Source organism: Grus americana, chromosome 4 (assembly GCF_028858705.1).
Source record: "Grus americana isolate bGruAme1 chromosome 4, bGruAme1.mat, whole genome shotgun sequence".
Taxonomy (NCBI): domain Eukaryota; kingdom Metazoa; phylum Chordata; class Aves; order Gruiformes; family Gruidae; genus Grus; species Grus americana.
In genome coordinates this window covers 55,544,203-55,569,058 of record NC_072855.1, presented here as the reverse complement: position 1 = coordinate 55,569,058, position 24,856 = coordinate 55,544,203, and the positions used below count along the sequence as shown (strand labels likewise).

At 37.3% G+C, this 24,856-nt stretch overlaps 1 protein-coding gene across 1 annotated transcript in view; it reads left to right on the top strand.

Moving 5' to 3' along the window:
• The window catches only part of TACR3 (tachykinin receptor 3), a 36,424-nt gene that overhangs the window by 4,967 nt on the left and 6,601 nt on the right, over positions 1-24,856 (top strand). Inside the window, exons 2-3 of the mRNA XM_054824423.1 lie at positions 12,758-12,939; positions 14,386-14,549. Of these exons, the coding sequence (XP_054680398.1) occupies positions 12,758-12,939; positions 14,386-14,549 (346 nt within the window). The remainder of the gene's footprint in view (positions 1-12,757; positions 12,940-14,385; positions 14,550-24,856) is intronic.

Here is a 24,856-nt window from a genome sequence, read left to right as displayed (position 1 = left end):
GTTCTCCCAGTAATTCCATAATTATTTCCTCATTTCAACAAGTTTAACTCTGTAAAAGCAACTGCCCTGGAACTAAGCAAGGTATTCTAACAGTGAGTAGTTGCTGATCCTATTCATATCTTACCATGTCTTTTCTTCCTAGTATGCAAGCAAAATTTTAGTCTTTGAAGAGCTACTACATATATATTAGATTTCTTTATATGCAAAAGTAATTGAAAAGTGACATATATATGCCAAAAATGTAAGTAAAATTACAATATTCTGCATTACTGCAAAACAGCCTATAAGGCTTACTGCTGCTCAACATGGGTCAACATAATAGCACCAAAAAGACCTATGTAACTTCTTTTTAACAAATTCTTAGGAAAGAGCAAAATGATGGATTTGACCTAATCCTTTCTAAAGATCAAATTCTGCCAAATGTTACCCATCTATCCCAGCCTTATACTCTGCAAAAATCCCAGCCCATTTTTCAGTTCAGCTACTTCAGCAGAGTCAAAGGTATTGCAATAGAAGAATGACAAAATAAAGTCCAGTGTTAAAGTGAATTCCACTTTAATGCATTTTTTTTTAATCGCAAAACTTTCCTCACATGTTGTATGGATGTAAACTCTGGAGCTGTTACAATTTGCTGTTTCAGTGTGCTATTAATAATAAAAGTCCAATAATTAACTTCAAATCAGGAGACTATCAAAGTAAATCACCATTTTTAAAACTTAAAACTTGATCATCTCCCAAAGTCCCATTATGATTTCAATAATAACTTCATCTTTTCCCCCCTTTTTGGTTGTTCTGACAGAATGAAATGCCCCTTTTTTGACCTACAGGCAGATACAGAGCTTTATTCTATATTTGTCTAGTCCAACAGAGCTGTTATGAAACTTTCTGTTTGTATTTATTCCACAGAAGTGTGTCTGCAACTATTTTTAGAAGGAATTAAGCTATTAAAATTAGACCTAAAAGACAGGAATATTAGTACTTTTACCTCTGGTACCCCAGACAGCTCACTTAAGTATGACTACACGGCATCATGTTGTTGACATGGATAACATGTTGACATCAGGATGGATGTTTTTAAAAATTTGATTAAAAAATCAAATAATCAAACAATTTGCAGCAGAAAGAGAATCAGAATCCAAGAGATATGGGCCCAGCTTTCTCTTTCCCAACACCCCTGCACTCACTTTGCTGAACACCAGACCCAAAATCAAATTAACTTTCACTAATAAAATATTAGATAATTAGAGAATGCCAGTGTTTCAGAATATGATTGATTCTTGTTATTAACAGTCTCTGTTTCCTTTTGGTTGCCCTTCTCAGTTCTTTTGAATAAACTTCCTCAACTTTTTTTAGTTCCCCCTTTTTAAATGAAACACTACCATAGCAGCTTTTTTGGGCTTTTCTTGTTTCTGCAGAGATGTTAAAACCACCCATACTCTAGAGACTATTCAAAGAATAAGTAACATTTAAGCCTGACCACAGACACTGTTCAGGACCAACTCAGGACCTCCTTGTTTATTTTGGGCTTCTCCTTGTGGATGCTCCATAGAGCAGTCATTAATGTTGATCAAGAATACATTTTATGTCTGCACAGAAGTCACTGATATCTTCTATTATTATTACATTACCTGCTATCACAGCCTTTCCAATTTCTTTTGGCATGTCACCATTATTACTGCGAATTAGCTGAGTGTATAATCCTGAAGTTTATTTTTTCAGAGTCATGCCTGTATTTTCAAACCATAAAATTCTATATTATTCATGACTACATTTGTTTTACCTGGCTTAATTTTAAACTATATTTAACATTCGGTTTTATTCCTCCTCTTGCACAATCTCCTCTCTTTTTTATGCACCTTAGTATTACAGCGTTACATTCCTCCTACCTAGTTTCTAGTATGCCTATTACACCAATACCCTTATTCAAAAATTGTCATTGTACTTTCCCACCTTATTTCTTGGGCTTTTAATATATCTACAGAAGCACAAATATACTGGGTCAGTTTGCTGTTTTTCTGTGATGCTGTTTAGTTACTGATAGCTGTTGATAATCCCTCTATACACTTATTAGACTCCAGCATAAGTAATATGAAGCAAGCTTGTAACAGAAGACAGTTACGAGGCATAAACTCAATTCAGTTTATCAAATGAAACCTAAATTCATCATGTGTACACACTCAGATCCTCAAAATATCACTTAGGCTCTTCATTCTCTTCAAGAGTATGTTGTAAGAGCAGATATTATTGTCACAAAGCAGTACCACAAGCCCTATAAATGAATCTGTTACTGAAGTTCTGAAGTAGGCAGTGGACACATTGAAAAATGTATTATCTTTCCAGTAGAATACATTTTGGTATGTGTCTCTGCATGAGTTCCTACTCCTGGGACAAATTGCTCAAGGCCTTCATGTGCCATAAACATTTTAAACTGACTCTCCTGCCAAACTATACCTGACCATCTTTGATCTAGAGTAACATTATCTGAATTGGGAGTTACGCATCTGTTACCTGTTCTGTGTGCTCAGAAACACTGAAGTATAGAGAAACGGGTATGTGAAGAAACGATCTCAAATATATCTAATAGGTTAGGATATGGAGTGCACAGGGCATGACCCCATGTTGTGGTCATATGGTGGCGTCAGCAAAAGATGCACACCAAGACAATGTGTACAGGTACTTGCATTCTTGTACAGGAGCTTGGTACCAAGTGTTCTGTGCTTGGCTCACCAGTGAACACAGGAGGTTGAAGCAATGGCAGGCAGGAAACCTGCATCGCCCATCCAGCTGCCGTCCCTTGCACAGACCTCAGCTCAAACAGAACTGCAGCCTTTGACTCCTCTCTCATTCCCCTTCCCTCAAACTCTATTGACTCAAAGTAAATGGTTTCCATGTAAAAGAAGAGAGAATTTGCACTGAAGACCGGGGAGAGAGAGATGAACGTAGGAACAAGAAAAACAAGGAGCTAGATGGATTTCCTTTCAGGCTTCTTGTGCTTTACAGGCTATTTTCCCCAGAGAGATCCCCACACGCCCAACCATTATCTTAGAATGTTTTTATCCAAAGAAATGGATGAAAGGAGTTTCTGTAAACTCACTATGCCGTTTTTTCCACAAGATGCCTTTTTACTGTTGCTTAGCTTTACCTGCCTCTGGTGCCACATAACTACACAAAACACTACTCGCCCTACCCCCAAACTAAAGTTCAATACAGCTTCTTTTCCAGACTAATGGATGACTTCATAATTATGACTTCATTAATCAGCCTTGGTCACTGCATATCATGAAGGGAAAAACACAAAGATATGCTTTTAAAATTATCACTATTATTACTTTGCCAGTCAAACTATAGAATTCAAACAGGAAATCCATTCCCTGTTCCTCTGTATTCCCAAAATTTGTATTTTAAGATGAAGCACATCATATTTCTGGATTACAATATCTAGGCTGCCCTCTGAAAAATACTAGTCCTCAGAACTGGAGAGAAAAAGTTGAATGGGAGAGCATTAAGGATTCAAAAATCAAGAGGTGAAATATAAAGGACTCTTTATGACTTGGGGGCCCAAAATGATTTTCTGGGTTTGACAATTCTCTTTCTTTCTTTCCAAGAAAAGAGGTGAAATCATTTCTGCAGAACATCCGGATGCAATGGCTATGAGATTCAGACTGTCAGAGACACAGGAAAAATAATCCATTTCTTGCTATAGTACAAAGTCATAATGATCAGGCAAAAAGACAGAATCTTTTTGGTTTCTGGTCAAAATTCATGTCAGAATGATTCTATCAATAATATACTGAGACAGTTGGGGAATAAATATAGGCATAACAGGTTTGGTTTTTTCCTCTTTGTTTTGCATTGAGTAAATATTCTATTTAACAAGCTGTTTTCAAAAGATGCAGTGAAAAAAACCTGAGGTTGATAAGCCAATATCCTGAGGAGTATAAGCAACATTTACAACAGTGACTAGCCCCAAGTCTTTTTGTTGCAGGCAGGAAACAACATCTGACAAGTCTGAACCATATGTTCAAATGAGAAGTTCATTTTAGACAGAGTCTTAGCCTTAAATACATATTCTCAGTGCCCTTATTTATAGCTTAATGAAAACTATTAAAAGCTGTACTAGTGGTTTCCTATGAAATGTAGCCTGCAGTACTTTTTCAAAGATAGTCAAGGGTAGGGTTGTGAGGTTTTTTCTTTTCTTTCTTTCTCTTTCTTTCTTTCTTTCTTTCTTTCTTTCTTTCTTTCTTTCTTTCTTTCTTTCTTTCTTTTTTCTTTTTTCTTTTTTCTTTTTTCTTTTTTCTTTTTTCTTTTTTTCTTTTTTTTCTTTTTTTCTTTTTTTCTTTTTTTCTTTTTTTCTTTTTTCTTTTTTTCTTTTTAATATTATTGCCTATATGTATGTATTTCTGACTGATTTACCAACCAGGAGAGAAATTGGTATCATTCACATAATTTTGTTTACTTAAAATAAAATTATTTTGAAATAACTGCAGAAACAAGAAGGAAGCCATTCAGAAGCCAGTTTCAGAAATGTAGGCAATAACAGAGTGGGTTTTAATCTGTGCAGATGGAGCTGGTTTTGCAGACTTTGCATTCATATTGGTACTTGATAGACCAAGTACATTGTATGCAAAGAACAGGAGAAACAGAAGCCCTTCTGTCGGGGGAAGTCACTTAGTCCATCATTTTATGAGACAGACCAAAGAAAAGCGTTCTCCCTTTTCTATCAATATGCATAGTTAGAGCATACATTGTGTAAAATCAGTTACATACTTATAAAAATCTAGCCCATTGCCAGTTATCAAAATGTTCCTCAAGTAGAAAGCGCTGCACTGTTTATGAGACCTCAGCTGTATTGAAAAATTTCAATATTGCTGTTCTAAGGTTTCTGATCAGAGGTACCCAAAAGCAAGGCACTGGATGCTAGTCCTGATTTCAGAAAAACGGCAGCGTTACCCCCTGCTCAAAGCACAACAGCCATTCACCAAGAGCAGCACGTGTGCCTCTGGATAAATTGAGGCCAAGTTATCCCTCTGGGATATAGCCCACTGATCTCGCAAATGTACGTGTTTGTTTATCCGTCATGCTGTCATACACTCTTTCATTACGCTGCTGGCTTTAAGGTGATCACTGCACAACAGTATCATTGTTCACTATAGATCCCTCTGGCCACCAGAACAAGTCTTATTCAACAGTCAGAAACAGTCCTACAAAAATGCCCGTAGTCACCCTCCCTGCAGAGAAAGTCAGTCTAAAAGAGTGAATACAGATCACTCCCACAAGAAAAGACAGAACCTTGCACTAGAAGGTAGAAGATAAAGATCGAAGAATGCAAAAGTTAAAGAATTGGTTTTCATCATACAAAACATGCCTCTAAAATCTCACAGTTCATTCCATCCCCTTTAGTCTACTGTATCTACCTTACAGAGACCTTTTGTAGGATTTTCCACAACAACATTTTAAACAAGGGCAGGGGATCATAGCAATTTCCTTACCTAAGTTTTTTAATTACCAGTTAATTCCAAATACGAAGTTTCAAAATCAGCTTGTTTTGAGGGAATAACAGCACCTGTGCATTCATGAAGCAAGTGCACTCTGCTGTCTGCTGTTGACGAGCCACTTATATGCAAGCATGATGATTTTCCCTCAGTCTTTTCCTTTGTCAAGTCCCGATTTCCTGTTACAATCTGGGGCTGAATTGATTACTTTTTTCCCCATTTGAGTTTATAAACACACTGTAAACAGGTGAAACAAATGACTTAGGATGATTAAAGGGTTCTAACTGTGTCTCCAGATGGGCATTTGTAGGATCCAATTTTGAACATCGTTTTGTTTTAAAAACGTCTTATGTATTTTTGCTACAATTTTCTAAATAATATGTTAAAGAGGGAAGATTTTTCTGCCTGTATTAGTCGGTGTATGCTGTTTTACAAAAAGATAGATTAGGATTTTTTTATCTTTTCTACTGTCAGGACCATAATACACAAACCTCAGGAGTTTTTATAGTACTTACCAGCCATTTGTCTCTTGTTATTTGCAAACTGTAACAGAGCTACATGATTATGCTGTCATTATAACCACTGGCTTAAAGAGTTTATCAGTGTTATTCAAATTTGGACTGTCTCTATTATCATGTCAGAGAAAACAGATTTTCTTGATTTGATGAACCCAAGAAACAAGTACCAAACAGTAAATTGTAGACTCCAGCCAAACTGAGCAGTTCTGAAGGAAACTAGATCTATTCTGACCCCAGCAGATAAGAAAACAGTCTTGAAGGAAGAGAGTGCTGTAGCAAGCACACCATGATGCACCAGCCATTGTATCTTGCAGCCTGACTGATTTCTCATTAGGCTCAATGGAAAGACTCTTGCTGACTTCAGTAGTAATTAGCTAGGGACAAAGACTAACATAAGCCAAAGCTGGAAGAAAAGCAATGACAGTGGGATATAGCATGATCATGGCAAACAAAATCATGTGCTAATGATTCCAGTGATGAAACTAAAGTGCTACCTAAAAATGCTTTAGAGTAATACATAGAACATGGCGCAACGTTGAATAATCCACATTCTTGCAAGCGTTGGCTTGAGTCTCTACCTGCAAATATTTACATCCCTAAATTTCTAAATGTGCCTACTCCATCTTATAATTATCTTCGAAGCGTTAGTGTTTATGTTGGATGGGGTAATAATGGTTTCTGCTTGTTGTGATAAATGAGCATAATCAGTTAATTCTTTTCAGTTGATATGTACTTTAGAATCGGCATCCCCGCTTTAGTGTGTGGAACAAGCTATCTGTGGCATTATTAGCAGCTCCCACTGGAGTGAGAAAGCATTAGAAGTCCGATCCTGAAATCAAAAGACCTCAGAGAGAGTTCACAGCCCTTTGTTTGGCAGGGAGTCCCATTGCTCCAGCCTGGTGACTGACTGAACAGTAAATGTCCAGAGACTGCAAAGCAAATTGGCACAGCACCCCACTGAATAATGTTTGTGTGGCTACAAAACACTTTTCAGTGGTGTAACAAGTCTTCAGTTCCTTGTAGCTATTATAAATCCTCCTTCTGCTCAAATGCCTACCATCTTTTAGTGCCCTTTAGGGACACAGGTGTGGGGAGGTCCAAGGTCTGTGTATAAATATCACACACGGAATACAGTCGACCTACAAGATCCTCAGCACTCGCCACTTTCACTGACTTGAGAAGTACTGCGTAAGTTCAGGCTACTGAAAAGAACAGTGGAGAAGCAGAACAGTCATTAAGACAGATGACATCGAAGCATCAGAGTCCATTTGTTCCCCTTGCATGCAGTTATGGTTGGCTGATCACAGAAAAAACAGCTCTTTGGGAGTTCTCTCCCATACACTTTCAGAGGCACAAGGGCTTGCCACCACAGAGCCCTACTGTCAAAACATTGTGCTTTTCTACCAGTTCTACTCACCTCAGAATCTCCGGTCCACTAGGACTGATTTTTCTCATGTCTTTTGCCTTTACATCATCCCAGTTTCCTTTCTTAGTCTCTTCTCAACCCAATTTCTATCTGCTGTTACTCTACAATTCTCCTTTTGTTTCCTCTCCTCTATTAGTTTCTCATTATTCTTGTTTCACTTCTACTCCTCCTTTTGGATTCAGCAAAATGTTCCCCAGTCTCAGTTCTTTTGCTTTTGCTCCAGATCCCGTATCTCACCATTCTCCCTTTCATTCTTGACCTACTCACACAATCCTCCTTTTTCTACACCATGTTCAGCACCATTCAGTGCACAATTCAAACAGCACGTCTGCTGCTCCCCCTCATAACTGGCACTTTGCCATACAAAATATATGTAAGGATATCAAACAGAGTAGGGAAATGAGTCCTAATGACAGAGCTACACCGTGAAAGACAGTTGTCAGCCATGGGTAACTGGAATATATGGGGGCAATATCCTGCATCATACCCATCATTATCCCATACTTAGCCTCCTCACCTCACTAAGTTTCTGAGCAACACCTAAGCATGGAACCTCCAGCCTGTGCTGGAAGGAGCTTTCATTCCTGATTGATAGAAACTCCCTGGCCAAAATGGACAGAGATCAAAGGCAATGGCCAACTGAAAAATTAGCTACTGCTCTTTCAGGTTGAAGCTAAAGAGATAGACAAACAACTTACCAGCCTTAGGTACCAGTAATGGCAAGATAGCATTTCCAGCAAACAAAATGATAGGCAGGAGTGGCTAAGCACTTTGCAAATGACAGCTAACAGCGCAGGAAAGACTCAGTTCTCTTCTGGGCTTCTTTTGGCTACAGAGATTAGCATCCAGAGACAGCTCAACTACTGAGGTGGTTTTAAACCTGCACCTGAGAGTCATTCCATATTTTCCACTGGCTTTAATTAAGGCAATGATGGCTACCCTAGGAAAATGCTACCAAACTTATGTGACAAATTTGACTGAGTGTAACAATTGCAGATATAAAGCAGTATCTCACTATTTTAATTAAGCAATTTTGTTTCTAAGAAAAGCCACTTGGGGAACAAGGTAGATACTTCATTACAATTGCTAGTGTACTGGCGAATTAGAATAAATTAGATTTGTTATCAAAGGCTCAGTAGTAGAGAGCTGTCAATACTCTCTGGTCAGCTAAGTCCGTCCTGTACAAAGGCATTATTGAGAGAATGGGCAAGGTTCCTCCACCTCTTCCCCATCTTGTTTGTTAGAATGACTGCCTGCTACGTTTTTGTAATCTTGTGCAAAAGCTAGGCTGTTGGCTTATCACTCAAATCTCAGCAAGACAGACAAGGAGTCTGCTTTTCATCTGATCCTTGTCCTTTGACTCACCTCACTCAGCCAGTCAATAGTTAAAATTTCCATCAGCACAGCTGTATGAGTCATTTCACACAAACAATCCATATCTTTAAAGGGCAGTCACCAGACGGGGAGATACAACAACAGAATTTTATCTTAGCCAAAGAGAATTACTGCTGGTACCTGTTGGGAATAAGAATAATATAAGAGGGAATAAGAATAATGTGAACATAATAGAAATCTGACAATAGCACATAAAATAATGTCAATGTGTAATCTGAAGAAAACTAGGAATTGAAAGGAATGATTCCAGGTTAGGAGAAGATGCCTTAAGAGTCCCACATGCATGTGAAAATGATGACTTGTTTATCGGTTATCACCTACTACGGGTAAAGATCATCAAGCATTTTGGACAGTATCTGGCACCCCATGCTCAAGCTAGCTCAATATGAAAGACAGGATTCATGACTACAAACTTATCTTCATTACCAAGTTGCATTTACTCTTTGGAGGAGAAGGGAACTAGGGGATAGAGGGCAACAATCCAACTGATGTATATTTTCATGAGATCTGCTGCTCTCTTGGGACATGACACCCAGCACTAAAATAAAACTATTTCATAGTTAGTATGTAATGCCAAAAGCACCAGTTTAGCTTAAAAAAAAGAAAAAAAAAAAAAAAAGCAGGTGAAGTAGAAGGGAACTAATTGCCTTGCGGGGAAAAATATGTAAGTGCGGTAAAAACAATGCAAAATGAATAGGCTTGAAATTCTAGATATGGAAATTGATGATTCAGAACTGAAGTTAGTTTAGATCACTCTCTCCTCCTGACAGCATTTAGATGTTTTAAGGTATTAGCACAGTTATCTCTACTAGAGGCTGAGTACCACTATGATGGCAGATGTTAGATTTATCACATATTTGATGGTTATCTATAAACAGAGCAATTTTTGCTAAAAAAAAAAAAAGAAAGAAAAAAAGAAAATCTATTCTATAATTACCCATCTCTCGTGTATGAAATTTTGAAAATGTAGGAATATCTTGAATGAAATTTGTTTGTGATAGCAGGTAAATATGGATGCAGAAGACTACTTGCACAAATTCTTATCAGGAGCATTATATTATGAATATTATTATTATTGTCTTGTAGCTAATGTTTGTACCTAAAAATCTCAGACAAGTCTGCCTAAAATCTAGGTGTATACTGTAACAATTAGGATACGTCACACCTTCCTTCATTGTAAATGTGTGCTACTCTTCTAAGTGCAGCAGAACAGAATTTATTCATCAAAAAAGGGTTGATTCAAATCAATGGCAGCTTATCCATTGATTTCAATGGATTTCAAGTCAAATCCTGCCTGGATTTGGAAGCACAGACCCAAGCAGTCACCTAACAGTATAACAAGGGTTCTCATGATCTAAAGCCAAAGCAGAAGATGAAAACACAAAAAGCAAACATCATGAATGGCTTTGAAATCTTTTTATTTATGAATGTTGAAAGGACAAACATAGAGAAGAAAAATAACAATAATTGCGTATTAGTGTCACTTTGGAATAGGATCTACTAATTTATGCTTGCTTACCTACAAAATAATTCATTTTCTGTGGGTGGAAAGTAAACTGATTTTATAACTTCTAAGCCTGACAGCAACACCTAAAGTCTCAACAACAACACAAAATCTACAAATGCTGATAAGACAAAGTGATTTTTTTTTTTCCACAGCCCTGCCATACAATGCCTATTACTGCCTATGTAATTTTCCATACAGGAAACAGTCTCTGAGTGTATCCCAATCCATCTTTGTATGAGGTAGAAATGTAGAGAAAGAGTAGATGAAGAGCCATAGCACATCTTTTACTTATTGCAATTCCTTTAGAAGATATAAATGACACAAGGAGGGAAGCAATACTGGAAAGTTCTGAAAATATTTTTTCTACATATGTAGGCTGGAATAGGTGTGGTTTGACTTTCTAATTGTATTTAAAAGCTGAAAGAGACAGGGACGAGGGCAGTTACCAGGCATGAAGACTGGAGACCTACAATGGAAACACAGAGGACCTTTAGGAAATCACTGATATACTCCAATAATCTTGCCAAAGGTGATCAGATAACTGAACATGTGTACTGTGAAAGAGAGTGAAAGTATATGGGCCATAATTATTCTTTGGCAATGAGTTTGCTTGTTCCAGAATTAGTACTAATACCTGTGACTGATGATATACTGTTGAAACTGATCCAGACATTCTCCCAAAAATTTGGAAAACTCTCATTAGTAAAACATTCAAGCTGGTTTTCATCTTCATTCCAGTTTCCCATCTGCTTCAGGCATTTTCATACAATATGAAAATAAAAAAAAAAAACCCACAAGGAAACACAGAAAAAAATATTTTAATTTTCTTAGTTTCCTTTTGACTTGCCCTGGTGATTCCTGAGGAGCTTCTAAATCATTGCTATTCTAATTCTGATTTCAGCAAAGCAATGGTTTGGGAAACACAGTGTAGAATGTCAGTGCTACCAATGACTGCAGAAGGGCAGATCTTTGGTTTCTTGAATAAGCACAGATACACTGACTACTTCCATGGAAATTTCTTGATTTAAATTGCTTATCTGTTAACTCCTACAGTAACTCACAAACAGCATTGTGTTTCCATCATGAATAAAAGGATTTTTTAATGTACTTTGGGAACCCTCTGGATCTGAAGCAAAATATTAATGTAAAAAACATTTCCTTGTGTTGTTTTGGAAAACATTAGGATGTCAGATTAAAGAACATGTAGTTAGTTATTCAGTATGCTATAATGGTAACACAATATGGACACACATATGGCCAGTATCTCCCTGGATTTACAGAAGTACAAAAATTTCATTAAATGTGATTCTGGCTGATACTTATCAGCATTTCCCCTAATAGTGGAAGAAATTTTGAAGAGTGTTCCTATTTAATTAATATGATTAATGATTTTGCAAGTCATTCTTTGGTCATTGTTAAATGAAACAAAATAGTGTGATCAGGGAAGTTGGTGGAAAATATGTTAATTCAGGGTTTATCTCAGAAATTAAAGCAGTAGGCATACTAAGAAAAATGTGAAAAACACATGAAGTATGTGATATGGAGTATATAAAATACAAAGTTTCTGTCTCCCTTGTTCATTGCCTCTATAATAGAGAACAAAAGACAGAAATCAAGATTTGTTTTTCTTTCACAGTCTGTCTTGATGCCTTCCCATTGCTCTTTTTTCCCAAGCTTTTAAATTGTAATCACTTGGAGTAAACTTTTTAATTATTTTTTGCATGTTGTTCTCAAGTTATCAGCATACATGGATTGTCAATACAATTACAGGGCAGCAAGAAGAACGCTATCCTACCTGAGAACACAGAACAAAGCAAATGAGATGTTTTCATGCTTTATGCATCTATTTCTCTTGGTGCTTTTATCACTTCTACATTGCCTGAGGAAACGCTCATACGGCTCCTCTCTCACTCTGTATGAACCAGTTGCAGTCTGGACCTCTCTGGCAGACGATTCAAAGTCAGTCTATGTCTACTGAAATAAATGCATGTGGACTTATCAGGTTCCTGTAGCTTTTGGACAGATGACTGATAATCCTGACAGCTTGGCTGTTAATTTTTTAATTAGAGATAAGCTCTGTATTATGTAGCAGAGTAACAGAGGATCCAGCTGTATTGTTGCTTTTCAATCAGGTTGTGCAGTAACAGGATTAACTAACTCTTTGAGAAATAGTTGCTCTACCGGTATACACATGGTTAACTGGGTGTCCGACAGCTTTAAAATAATATTCAATGAACCTTCTTTTTCTTCCAGCACTGTCTTCATGGGGGCTAACCCACCCATAGAGCACAATGCCATCAGAAATCCAGGAAGATAAATATCTCTCTCATCATTCTCCCAACCCTAAGCTTTGGTTGATTCTAGATGCATCCTAATCTCTGAGGGTTTCTTACACACAAGTTTTTGCTTTCTTTTACAGATACATGGCCATTATTGATCCCTTGAAGCCTAGGCTCTCGGCAACTGCTACCAAGGTGGTCATTGGGAGCATATGGATTTTGGCTTTCTTGTTGGCCTTTCCCCAGTGCCTATACTCCATAACCAAGGTGATGCCTGGGAGAACTCTTTGCTATGTAGCATGGCCAGGTGGTCCAAAACAACATTTTACGTAAGCTTTTGTTCTTTTAAACTTGTGCATGATGGTGTCTACACTTGCAATGGACTTGGCAACAGCTGTAGAGTACCATGCAGATACTCTACATGCAAAATAACTAACAGCATTGATCACTGAGAAATGTAAAGCAAGTTATCTAAGCTAGGAAGATAGAGCATTTTAAGTGATAAGTGGAACATGTTTATTCTCTTCCACTTCTGAGAGTTCTCCGTCCCATGCTGCATGTTTACCATCATTGCTTCACTTCAGATGGCTACTTCTATACAGACAGAGATGGTCAGAAATGGGGACAGAACATGCAATCCAAAGCAAGCTTCCTTTTCATCCTAACCAGGAAAATAAGTATTTCCAGCCTCTCCTTGTCCTAATCAGATTTTTTTTCTCTGGATCTCTTAATGAGAGTGTTGGATTTTCTCATTTCAGTCTGTTACACTATCACAATTACTTATCTCAGATATCAGTCCAAATAAGACAACTGTAAAACCTATAACTGGTTCCAGTTGCTGACACCGTAGAATACCAATCAATTAAATGGAATATATTCTATTTGTCCCTCTGGCAGAATTAGGAATAAGTAGTCACCTAGCCATAGAAACATTATCTGCCCTTTCACGTCTTCATTGGCATTCAAGATGAACTCTGTGTTAAAGGCTGAAAGCCCATGTAACCATCCAGCATCAAATTTGGTATTTTGGTCTCTTTCAGGCAGGTGAAAGAGGCCCTGGGCATATATGATTTTTATCACATTAGGACCCATGCACAGCTATTTCTCTTTAGGGCAGTAAGGTCACTTTCAGTGACGGCTGGGGATTCTTCTGATCATTGACTGGGATTTTATCTGAAGATGGCATTTAACCAGGAACTAACCAGAGGCAAAAGAAGTTATCTTTTTGGTTTTTTTCCCCAGTGTTTACATCAGCAGTGACAACTATGTTACACACAGGCAACAGATCTGTGTTGCCTATGTGCAACAGATCTGACATATGAAGTACGTTGGGTAACACAGGACACTTATCAGGGCCTTTGTATAAATATACCATTTAAATACCTATTTTCCTCTTTCATTTATGGTCCAGGCTAGAGCTCAAAACACCTAGATTGCCCTTAGGGTATTTGGCTGTGCAGTAATTAAATCAATTCAGCTAGATATGGACAAACGTACCTTATTCTGCAGTCACTAATCTTGATAACTAGAGAGTCATTCTTAATTTAGGCTAGCGCGAGTTCAGAATCAGAACTAGAAACCCCATAACACACTTGCATTAAAATATAAATAAATTTGCAGTGCAATTCAAGACTGTCAAAAAGACAGTGAAAACACCAGGGACTAGCCAGTCAATATAAAACATGCGCTGTGCTACAGTAACACTGTCGACTTCTAGCAGGCCATTCCATTGGTATAGCTCCTCTGAACACACTTATCAGCTTAATACTTTTTCATTGCAGGTATCATGTCATTGTGATTGTGCTGGTCTACTGCTTTCCACTGCTTGTCATGGGCATCACTTATTCAATAGTGGGAATTACCCTCTGGGGAGGAGAAATACCAGGCGACACATCCAACAAATATCACGAGCAGCTCAAAGCTAAGAGAAAGGTACTGTTCCATTAAATCTCACTACGTGAATCCTGATAACATCACCTGCAATTGTGTTGCAAAGTATTGCAGTATATTCCTTCAGAAACATCAAGTCACTCAAAATAACAGTAACGAGAGATCTACTTCAATAAAAAACTTGATTAAGTTTGACAAATTGTCTTCTATGTTCATTAGCTATTCTTTATTGTTCAGCATTAGATAAAGGTAACATTTGGATTTTAACTTCTTACTCCACACGTAGCAGCATATACTGTGTCTGATATGTGGAAACTAAGCCCAAATGTTTAGCTTTTACAGAGCTAAAATATTGAGTTTTGAACAATGGGCTAGCAAACCATTAGGTCCTCTTAGGCCAGATTCTCATCCTACAAAAAGAAAAGTGAATCTTCCTGTAATTTTCAGTAGATTAAGGCCCGTGCATCTTTGAGATGAGTGCTGATCAGCCTGTTTATATATACTAATTTAGGTTTTAAATCAATAACCTTTGGCAACAAATACAAACTTTTTTTTTTCCCCACAGTTATTTTCTCTCAATCTTTTTCACGGTAAGTATTGTCTAATCTAACAAGACTGTGGATTGCTTATGAACTGATTATTTGACTATTTCCAGTTCAGTTTTCACGATGTTGCAGTGCCATGAAGATCTCTTCCTTATAACATTCTTTTTCTCAACCTAACTTTTCTTCTTTAATAAGGCAGCCCTTCTGCTTTTTATTTCTGACATTTTTTTCCTACTAAAATGCATTTAACCTTTCAGATTTGAAAAAATGGTACCCAAACACGGACTTCTAACTCACAAAGATTAGCACATTTTCAATTGCTCAGTTTGCTTCCTGACTCTGTGAATATGCATGAACAGTGGTATATGCTACCACGCTTTAGCAGTAGCAGAGTGCAACACATTGGGTCCTGAGACAATAGCAGATCTTCTGTAAATACTGGAGAACACCGATGTTTCCATTCCTTACAGGACACTGCCAGGAATACAAAAGTGGTTTTTGCCTACATACTACACAGAAAAAGTTGTTATGGTAGAGGATATATGAAAGGAAAGATTAGGATCATTTTCTCATTCATACATCTTCAGACTCGTAAGAGACAAGCATAAAACTTTCTATGGCAACTTTCAGTTGTCAGAATGGCAGACATGCCTAGACAGCTTTATGATATGATGGGCAATGCCTCCTATGAAACCACAGGTGTTATTTATTTTCACTTTTACATAGCTGTTTTAAGAGGGCAAAATGCTAGCCCCTCTTAAGGAAGCAAAATGCAGTCTGACTAGTATCACTACTATTGCCTTGTAACAGTTCAAAGATTATTTGGAATGTGAATGGAGAGAAAATGATGAAAAATCATCATGGAAAACTAACCAGTATGCTTTGCATGTTTTTCCCAAAGTGAAATTATTGAACTAATTTCCAGAAGTGCTGAAAGCATTTCAAAAGATCAGCATTTCACTCTTTAACATCATCCATAAAAGTCCAACATTACCGTAACAGTCTTTGCCATGCATGCTGTCACTTACCCAAAAGTGTATTTTCAAAGTTACTAAATTACCTTTCCTCCAGACCATAAGCAGAAAAAGATTTCACTCGTCAATTAACTGTGCTATTACCAATACTGCCCCTTTAGCCAGTGAAAAAAAGGAAACAAATACTCAGTGGAGGGTGCCGCGGCGTCTGATTGTAAAGACAAACTGAGGAATCACTCTCTAACAGACAGAGTTGGCAAAAGCTAGTGTGGAAAGAAAATTATTAAAAGCTAACTTGGAGAACCAGGAGATCCCAGAACTTCAGCACCTCTTATTATAATGACTAAGTAAAATAAACATCTTATGTCATAAAAACTAAAGGTCTCTGAAGAGAAAAAATGACTTTTACTATATGCTGTGAAGGGTCCAGTTAAATCCCTTGGATAGTTTAAAAACAGCATCTCTTTAGAACTCTAAATATATGCAAGAGACAAGGAGTAGCATCCTTAATTAAAGGATTTTAAATGTAGAGTACTGGAATGCATGCCTTCAACACATGCAACAAGGGGATTAAATTATGTGCAGATATATTGTAACTGCATCAGTGACTTTATTGGCAGAGCTCCATGACAGCTCTTCAGTTCCACTGCTGTGCTCTCCGGCAGGATTTATGAAATAACTGGTATTTGGAAAGATGAATCATAATTGGTCATTCATGGAGATGAACTAATAGACTGGAATCCAAATAAAGCCATCACTCAGCCTGCCTCTGATAGCAGAGCTATTGCTTTTCCTTTATTCAAACAAAGAAATCATCTGTTTTTCTTGCTATTTAGCATGCAGATATCTAGACATATGGAAAGTCTGTACTGACTGAACTTATAATGAAGGAGAAATATAAAATAGCTGACTGTATGTTTCATATTATGCAATGATACAGTGCAAAGAATGTTTGATTGGGATTGTTTGAAATGGTATTTAATGTTAAGAAGGTAGGGAACCATGTAAAGCCTTTAAAAGAAACAATGTTTGCCAAGAAAAGATTTAAAGCTTGAGAAATTTGTTAGTAGTTCAACAGATAGTCTCATCACTTCATATGTGTGACTGTGCAATGCACCCTGAATCCTTCTGAAAGCAACATCAAAGAAGAAAGGAATCAAAAAATTTCACAGTATGCACTACAGACTGGGCAACACAAAGTCATACTTGCTATCCTTAAGGGTCAAAGACTTGACATTTTTAGAAATTCAGGACTGCATGAGACTACAACCAGTACTTTTTTTTTTTTTTTTGACAGATCGAAAGTCTCAGGGATTGACCCATTTAAATTTGCCTGACAGCAGTCTTCTGAACTTCTGAACGTTGACTATCAGTACATACGGGGACTTCACAGCCATTACCCCTTCTTCTTAAAGCTCCTGGCATAAGACTGACTGATGTTCAGCTGAACATCATTTATTCTCCTGCAATTCCCATTTTCACAAGATGGAATTATAGTTTCAATACTGTTATACATAACTGAAGTTTAAATAGGTGGCTCATAACGTTACTATCAGTTTTAGTAGGCTAAAGTTTTCTTTATATTCAACGCAAAGACTTAGAGACTTGCTCTCAGATATAGTGTCCACACTGTTTTTTCTATCTAACCTTCTGTTCCAATCCCTCTTCCAACTATACTTAACCCCCTTGTAAGAGGGGATAATCGTGTACTGTAAATAAATTCAATTTGTTACTGTTGTCTTTGTCAAGAGATGCAGTTCTGATAAAACTGTCTTCTGAAAAAATAGTGTTTCTCTCAACAGAAGATGCCAATGCCTTATCCCAATAGGAAGAATACAGAACAGAAAATCCTTTCCTTAACTTTTATATCTTTTCTTTACAGTTCCACTTAACTCTATTAACTTTATGATAATATATCACTGTGCATCTTTTTCAGCAATTTTCATGATTCCTCCATACTTATGCCTCTGCCTGTATTCTTGCTTTTCCTAACACAGCTTGAGGTGTCATCTCAACTTCTTACTGCAATGAAGATTTATTAAAAGCCACATTTTTTCAATATCAAAATCGTTTTGCAGATTTGCTTGTAAAAACAGAAAAAAACCCTCATACGTTTGCTAGTGGCTCAAAGTATTACAGGAATCACTAAAGAGATTGTTAGGTTTACCAGCCTAACTACATAAGGAAACTTTCAAAGTTTTATATATATATTTTGACAGCAAAAGTAGACATCCCGTATCCATTTACAGTCAAATGCATCTATTTAATCAGTTAATACAGTATATGCAACACAGTGGAGGAGAAAATGAAAAAGCAGAAAACTTAAGACTTCCATCTGAAAAGAAAATAATATTCAAAACAATGTGGGACTGTAGGAATGATGATGTCAGAACCACTTTTGAATATGAATTTGAAATATTACATAGTGTGAGAAGACAAATCAAGTAAGATGGCAGGACACACTTTTCCAGGTCAGGGTCAGAATGGTTACATATGAATTCAAAAATCACTCAAAATTGCTGTGTGAAAAGCTTTTGCTAGATAAACAGAAGTATCCAGGTGAAGTCTTAAAGGACTACAGGTAAATATTACAAAAAGGCATGCCAACAATTTTAAATAATTTTTTGAAATATGAAATATTTCCCCTCTTTCATAGACTACAGAATCAACCAACAGGACAGGATCCGAACAAATGGTCTCTCTGAGAACTACTGCATGAACACTTCACACGTAGCCACTCACACATATTTCTCTGTTTTGCTCGCTCTCTTTTTTTTTTTTTTTTTATTTCCTTTCCTTTCATGGATTTAGAGACAGTCCAAAGAAGGCCAACTAAAATGATTAAAGGACTTATGAAGAGATTAAAATGGTCTGGGCTTCTCAGTTTGGAGAGAAGGAGGCCAGGGGATGAGATGATCCAGGTTTACAGAATCACAAAGGCGGTAGAAAAAGTGACTGAAGAACTGTTGGTCACCAAATCCTGAAATACAAGAATTAACAGGAGAGCACTTTAAAGCAGGTGGAAGAGAGAGTACTTTAAAAGAGGGTAATTTAAGAGTTGATAAAGAGCTTTGGAGACTCTCTCCTGCCAGATGCTATGATCTCGGAAGGTTCCGAAAGGGATTAGGCAAATTAACAGGCAATAAATTCATAAATAGATACTGAAAGAATGAATCAGGGGTGCACCCTTCTCTAATACAATTTTGGATGCTGGGGCAGTATTAGGAAAATAGAAGATGGAAAATGGTCAGGTTCATGGGATCTCCCTAAACAGCATCTCCTACTGCCACTGTCAGAGGCAGAATGGTAGGATAGATGGACAACTGTCTGATCCAGGAGGAATTGTCCTATGTCCTTATAGTCCTTTTTTACATAGCGGTAAAGCTATAAAAATGTAGTTCAGCATACTACTCCTGACTTCTCACTGATTTGCAGTGCAACTAAAAAGGCAGATTTTCCTTTTTTCCTTTTTTTTTTTTTTTAACCACATATGAATACATGACATGAAATCATGTTAATATACATTTTATACTACATTGCACAAAATAAGAAAAGCACTAGTTAGACATAATGATATTTTTGCTGGCATTAAATGGTAGCTGACCAGGTCAGGATGAAAGAAATAAGCTGAATTGTTTCACTATGGAGTAGTTTATTAAAGGCAGATTTTGTTAAATTAAAAAAAAAAAAAAAAAAGGCAAGAGAGTCAAAGCATTACAGTGTAGCATCAAAATTCATGGACACTGAATTAATTATGAGCACCCACAAAGGCTGGCACAGATTTGGAAGAACAAGACCATACTCATAATATAAAGCTTATTCATCAAAAATAGGTGATGAGAATATTACACTATGAACTCGCATATCACATGGTAAGTAATTCTGAAATCAAAGATCCTTACTGTTAACAAGCAATCACTAAGCATAGACAGACAGTCTAGTTAGATAGTGCCCCATTCATAAAACTCACGTGAAAGTTTGCATCCAGCCATTAGAAACAAAGTGTTTTGATACACTGGGTCCATGGATTTGTCTTGCATGTGACTTTCTATTTTCTACTGACACCATCTTGAAACCCCACTTTTATCCTAGACATTTGTTCAGACTTCTTCAAGGTTGGAAAATAATTGCTACCCCAGGGGATTGCACAAAGACATGGTAAGTTTAATATCTTCCCAGGCATTTCAGCAATCCATCTTCCCCTAGCTTTTCCCAGCATGAGGATCAGCATTCCAATCTCCAATAACTTATATGTTGTATTCCATTTTCAAATAGCATAAGGGAGATAAACAGTTTAATATAACAGAAAGTTAGTATCTTAAATTCCATTAAAAACACCAGCTGCAACCAACTTCCCTACACAGCTTTGCACTACAGACTCCAAGGGATAGCCCAAATCTTCACAGCTGACACCCTAGCCTATACTGACTCACCATCTATGAATATTTTTTAAAAGTCAGACAGCAATAACCACAGAATTTTTTGGCCTTTATTCAGGTCATGATCTACCAAGGCTGCATGTGCGCCTAATATTCACTTCTCCATGTTATGTATGCAAAGAGAACCAAATTCTGGAGCACACAGGTACAGGGGGAAGGCATCTGGGTTACAGCCCATCCAAACTGGCCATATAACAGTAGACTGTGGAAGAAACTTATATTGCCTGTGTGCCTTTCCCACCACTTATTTATTCATGGGGCATGAATGTTTCCACCTTGTAGATTCGTTTGTGCTTGTACTTCATGGAGAGAAATGACTGCCATGGTGATGTAGGAGCACTTTGCTTACATACTGACAAGGTGCCCACTCCACAACTGTGCAAACATACACGAAGAGGCACATGCTCTTCCCTCGGGAAGTTACCCCTTCTTCCCTTTGGTTGATTTTACGTTCCTGAGTGTGATAAGTGAAACAACCTACCCATTCTATCATGGGATAATGAGGTGCAGAAATTAAATTCGTTACGAATAACATATACCTCCTGCCAAAAATAGGTGCCCATGTAATTTTTTGGTCCATCAGTAATCCTCTTCTGCAAATGTGTCTACTCTTTGACTTTGTAGAGGTTGGCAATGAAAATAAAATGGAGAAAAAAGATAGGGGTATGATAGAAGAGAAACAACAGATAAGGCAAAGCTGGAGAATTAGACCCTATTTTAAGAACAGCTGGGCTCACTAATGTAACAGACACAGCACTATGGCTTATCCTGCGTGGATGGCTATATTGCTTGACTATCTGAAATTTCATACAGCTACAGATAAATTATCATTTATCCAAAATGCTGATGCACTATGAGTGCCTTGTAGGCCAAAGCTTTATTGTGGTGGAAAACCACAGCTGTACCTCAGTGCAGCCATTCATAAATTTAGCAAGCATTGTTCAGCACATTCAAAAAGCAAAAAGACAAAGTAATACTAGGTTGAAGGACCATTTACCCCAGCTAGCACCAGTTCTGTACATTCCACTGCTTTGTTATCAGTCAACAGCCAAAAAAACCCCAGATATGCTTTTTAATGATTCCAGTCCTTATGTGGAAATGTCTACTGGTTTATTCCTTAGGCAGCTGGAAGTGTGACAAAATATGCCACCCAAACTGGGAACCTGTTACGCTCGTACAATGTCTTTCCTCTACATGAAATACAAGGAATTGAACTAAGAGTTTCTGAAGTGATTAGCTCTGAATTTGTTTTCCTTATCATAAAAGTAGTCTAACTTTATGATTTCATACCTTTAAGTCCGTCTCCTCTGAGGCTAGACTCACCTAGTCATATATCTTAGATTTTGTGAAACTACTCTAGAAATTAAATCCATTTGAAGATTTTCATATCAATAAGACATGGCAAGTCTTAAACATCTGTTTTATCTGTGGTTGTGTTTGACATTAAGCAAGGAATGTGACAAAGTCAAAATAACCCAGGAAGAAGGAATTCTCAGGAGCTTTTAAAGGCTCCTCCAAAAGCTAACTCGTCCCTTGTTTGCCAGACACTGGAAGATGTTGAGCTGCGTCCAGAGTTTTCTCCATTTATTCCTTGGGAGTCTTTCAATATTAAAATGTTAAATGAAAACAGGACAGGAACCAGCCTCATGGCCCAACACCTGTCATCACAGACAACCCTAACAGAATTCCTCTGATATCATCTTAAATCTCCATCTTAAAACCATTTTGCCTTCTGGATCGCTACATCTAATGGAAAGTGCTCTAAAAATCTCACCACTCGCAGAGTTCCAGTTTCCAGGCTAAATTTACTTATGGACAGCTCTATTTATGCCATTATTTTCTATTAGCTTAATTAATTACTTATTTCCCTCACTGGTGCTACCTCTACAGATGCTTTTATAGGCATATCATCTCTCAGCCTTTATTTACATTCATTACATAAATGAAACAAGTGCTTCTGGTCATCTTTGATATAATAACATCTGTATGAAACAAGTGACTAAAACCAGACGAGGAATGCCAGCAATGAAGTCTCACCATGGTCCTGCACAGTGGTAATAACACTTTCCTGTCTCCACTGAAAATGCCTCATCTGGAACATCCTAATATCTCATTTATTCCTTTCATTAAACTGATGACCTTGTCGTGCTGTAATGAATCAATACATCCGTCTCCTCCTCCTCTGTTCACAACAGTTCGTTCCACAACTCACAGCAGAAAATTTTATTAGTTCTTAATTCAGCAAATCCCAGGATTTTTCCAAGTAAATTCTTAAATTCTTGCACAATAAACACATTAATGACAATGTACGGCCCCCTCCCTAAACACACACACAGAGGTTTTTTCCCCAGCAATACGAGGCAGCATAACAGTACTCTGAGAAAACATTTTCTTTTAAGTTTTAAAAAGTTCTGTTAAACCCTTTCTATTACTGAGTATATGGACTGAATACCTACTGAAAATGTAGGGAATGAGCAAATTCTTAATGTTATGTATCACAATTTTAATTTTATAGACTCACTCTTCATATGCTTAGCAGTTGCCTAGGGAAAGACTGGACATGAGGTATGGGGGAATTATTTTTATTGCATGTTAAAACCAAAATACTTTTTACAGAGATATTTTATGGGCTTAGAACTTTGGAAAAACAGGGTTCACCCTCTCTCCTTTTCAGGATTTAATAATAAAATCAAGATAGCTACCAGAAAGACAAATGAAAACCAAATCAGTCTCTTTTTCAAAATTTAATTTTAAGCATGGAGATTATGATCTCCACATTTAAACTATGGAGTTGTTTGGGTTTTTCTAAGACAGCCCCCATTTCCTCTCTGTAGTTCTCCCCAAGTTCAAGTCTGGGACCTGACCCTCCAGACAGGTAACCTTAATATCCCAGTTTCAGGAGAAAGTATATTCTTTAAGTTCTAAGGAAATTCTTTCACCAGCAGCCAAACAATCCTTGAAAACCTCAAAAGGTCTTTTGTCTTTTCTGCATGTGTCTCATCTAATCTGCAAAGGCATCCTGTTAAATATACTCAATTGCCATCACATGTATAGCCCTGTGTGTGTAGAGAGAGAGGAAGAGAGAGAGAGAAGAGAGAGCTCATAAGCAGCCCTCTCCTCATTGAGTCCCTGTAGGGAAGTCATGAACAAATTAATTTTAGCATGAGTTTTGAGTCTGGTGAGCTTTCTGGAATGGTGCCCAGCACCTGTGCGGCAAAAAGTCCAGGAAACCTGACACAGATCAGTTATTCTGGAGGACTGCAGCGCCGAGAGCTGTATATTCCGCAGAGCAGAACTGCAGTTCCAGTATTGCGCTTATAGACTTTTACATTAATTCCATGTCACTCTTCATGTAAAAACAAAACATAATTTCAGCATATCTTTTTCTGAGTTAAAGCAGAAGTCTATACCACTACTTCCTTAAGACTTAGCATGAAAGACCTCACTAAACTGTTGCTACAGCATAAACTTACAAAGAGGAAAGCAGATGAAACAGCCCAGAGACACTACAAATGGTGGCAGGAGGTAAACTGCAGAGAACCTACAATATTCCAAATGTGCTTTTTAGAAGCAGGTGAAAATTATCACCTACACACAGAGGGGTGTTTGTGTTATGTCTATTGATACCTTCACCTAACAAATTTAATCCTTTAACTCAAGTACTTCATGCTTTAGAAGTTTCTGTGCTGCAACGTTGTAAACAACCTATTCAAAGCACCTTTATATCATTACTCATTTTCTTGGGTGGATAGAAAGAGTTTCTTTGATTTCCACATGCTTTGGAGCAGGTTTCCCAGGAAACAGTTTCAGCCACCCTGTCATGGGTCAGTTTATGCCTTATTCCACAGGAGTATCAAACCAGTGCAGAAATGATCAGTGTGTTGACCATTATTGCCAAGTAGTGTGGATACTTTAACACTTGAAGCAATGCTAAAATGTCTGTACAAAAGCAGAAATAGCCTTTTTACTGACCAAATATTTCCAAAATGTTTTGTGAGTGACAAGCCTACTTCTAATAAATTCATTGTTTGTGGAATAACAAAAATAAACTAAATGCATCAAATGCAAAATATGCCTCAGGCATCACTGACATTAACAGCTTCCTTTCAACTCAATTTAAATTAAAATAAGACTGGAAGACATTACGCTTTTTTTGTTTTTTCTTAGGTGGTAATAAACACTTTTGCTTTGACCTTTGAAAGGAAAGATGTTACTACCATTGCAAATGCATAATTATGATGGCAATAAAAGAACAGCTTTAACTGTGGGTTTTTTCTGAATAGAATTTTGCTGTGAGTTTTATGTAGTATAGTCCAGGAATAATTCATTTCATCTTCAGGCAACACAATTTTATTCCTATCAATAGAAAAGAGAAGAAAGAGGTTTTTCAA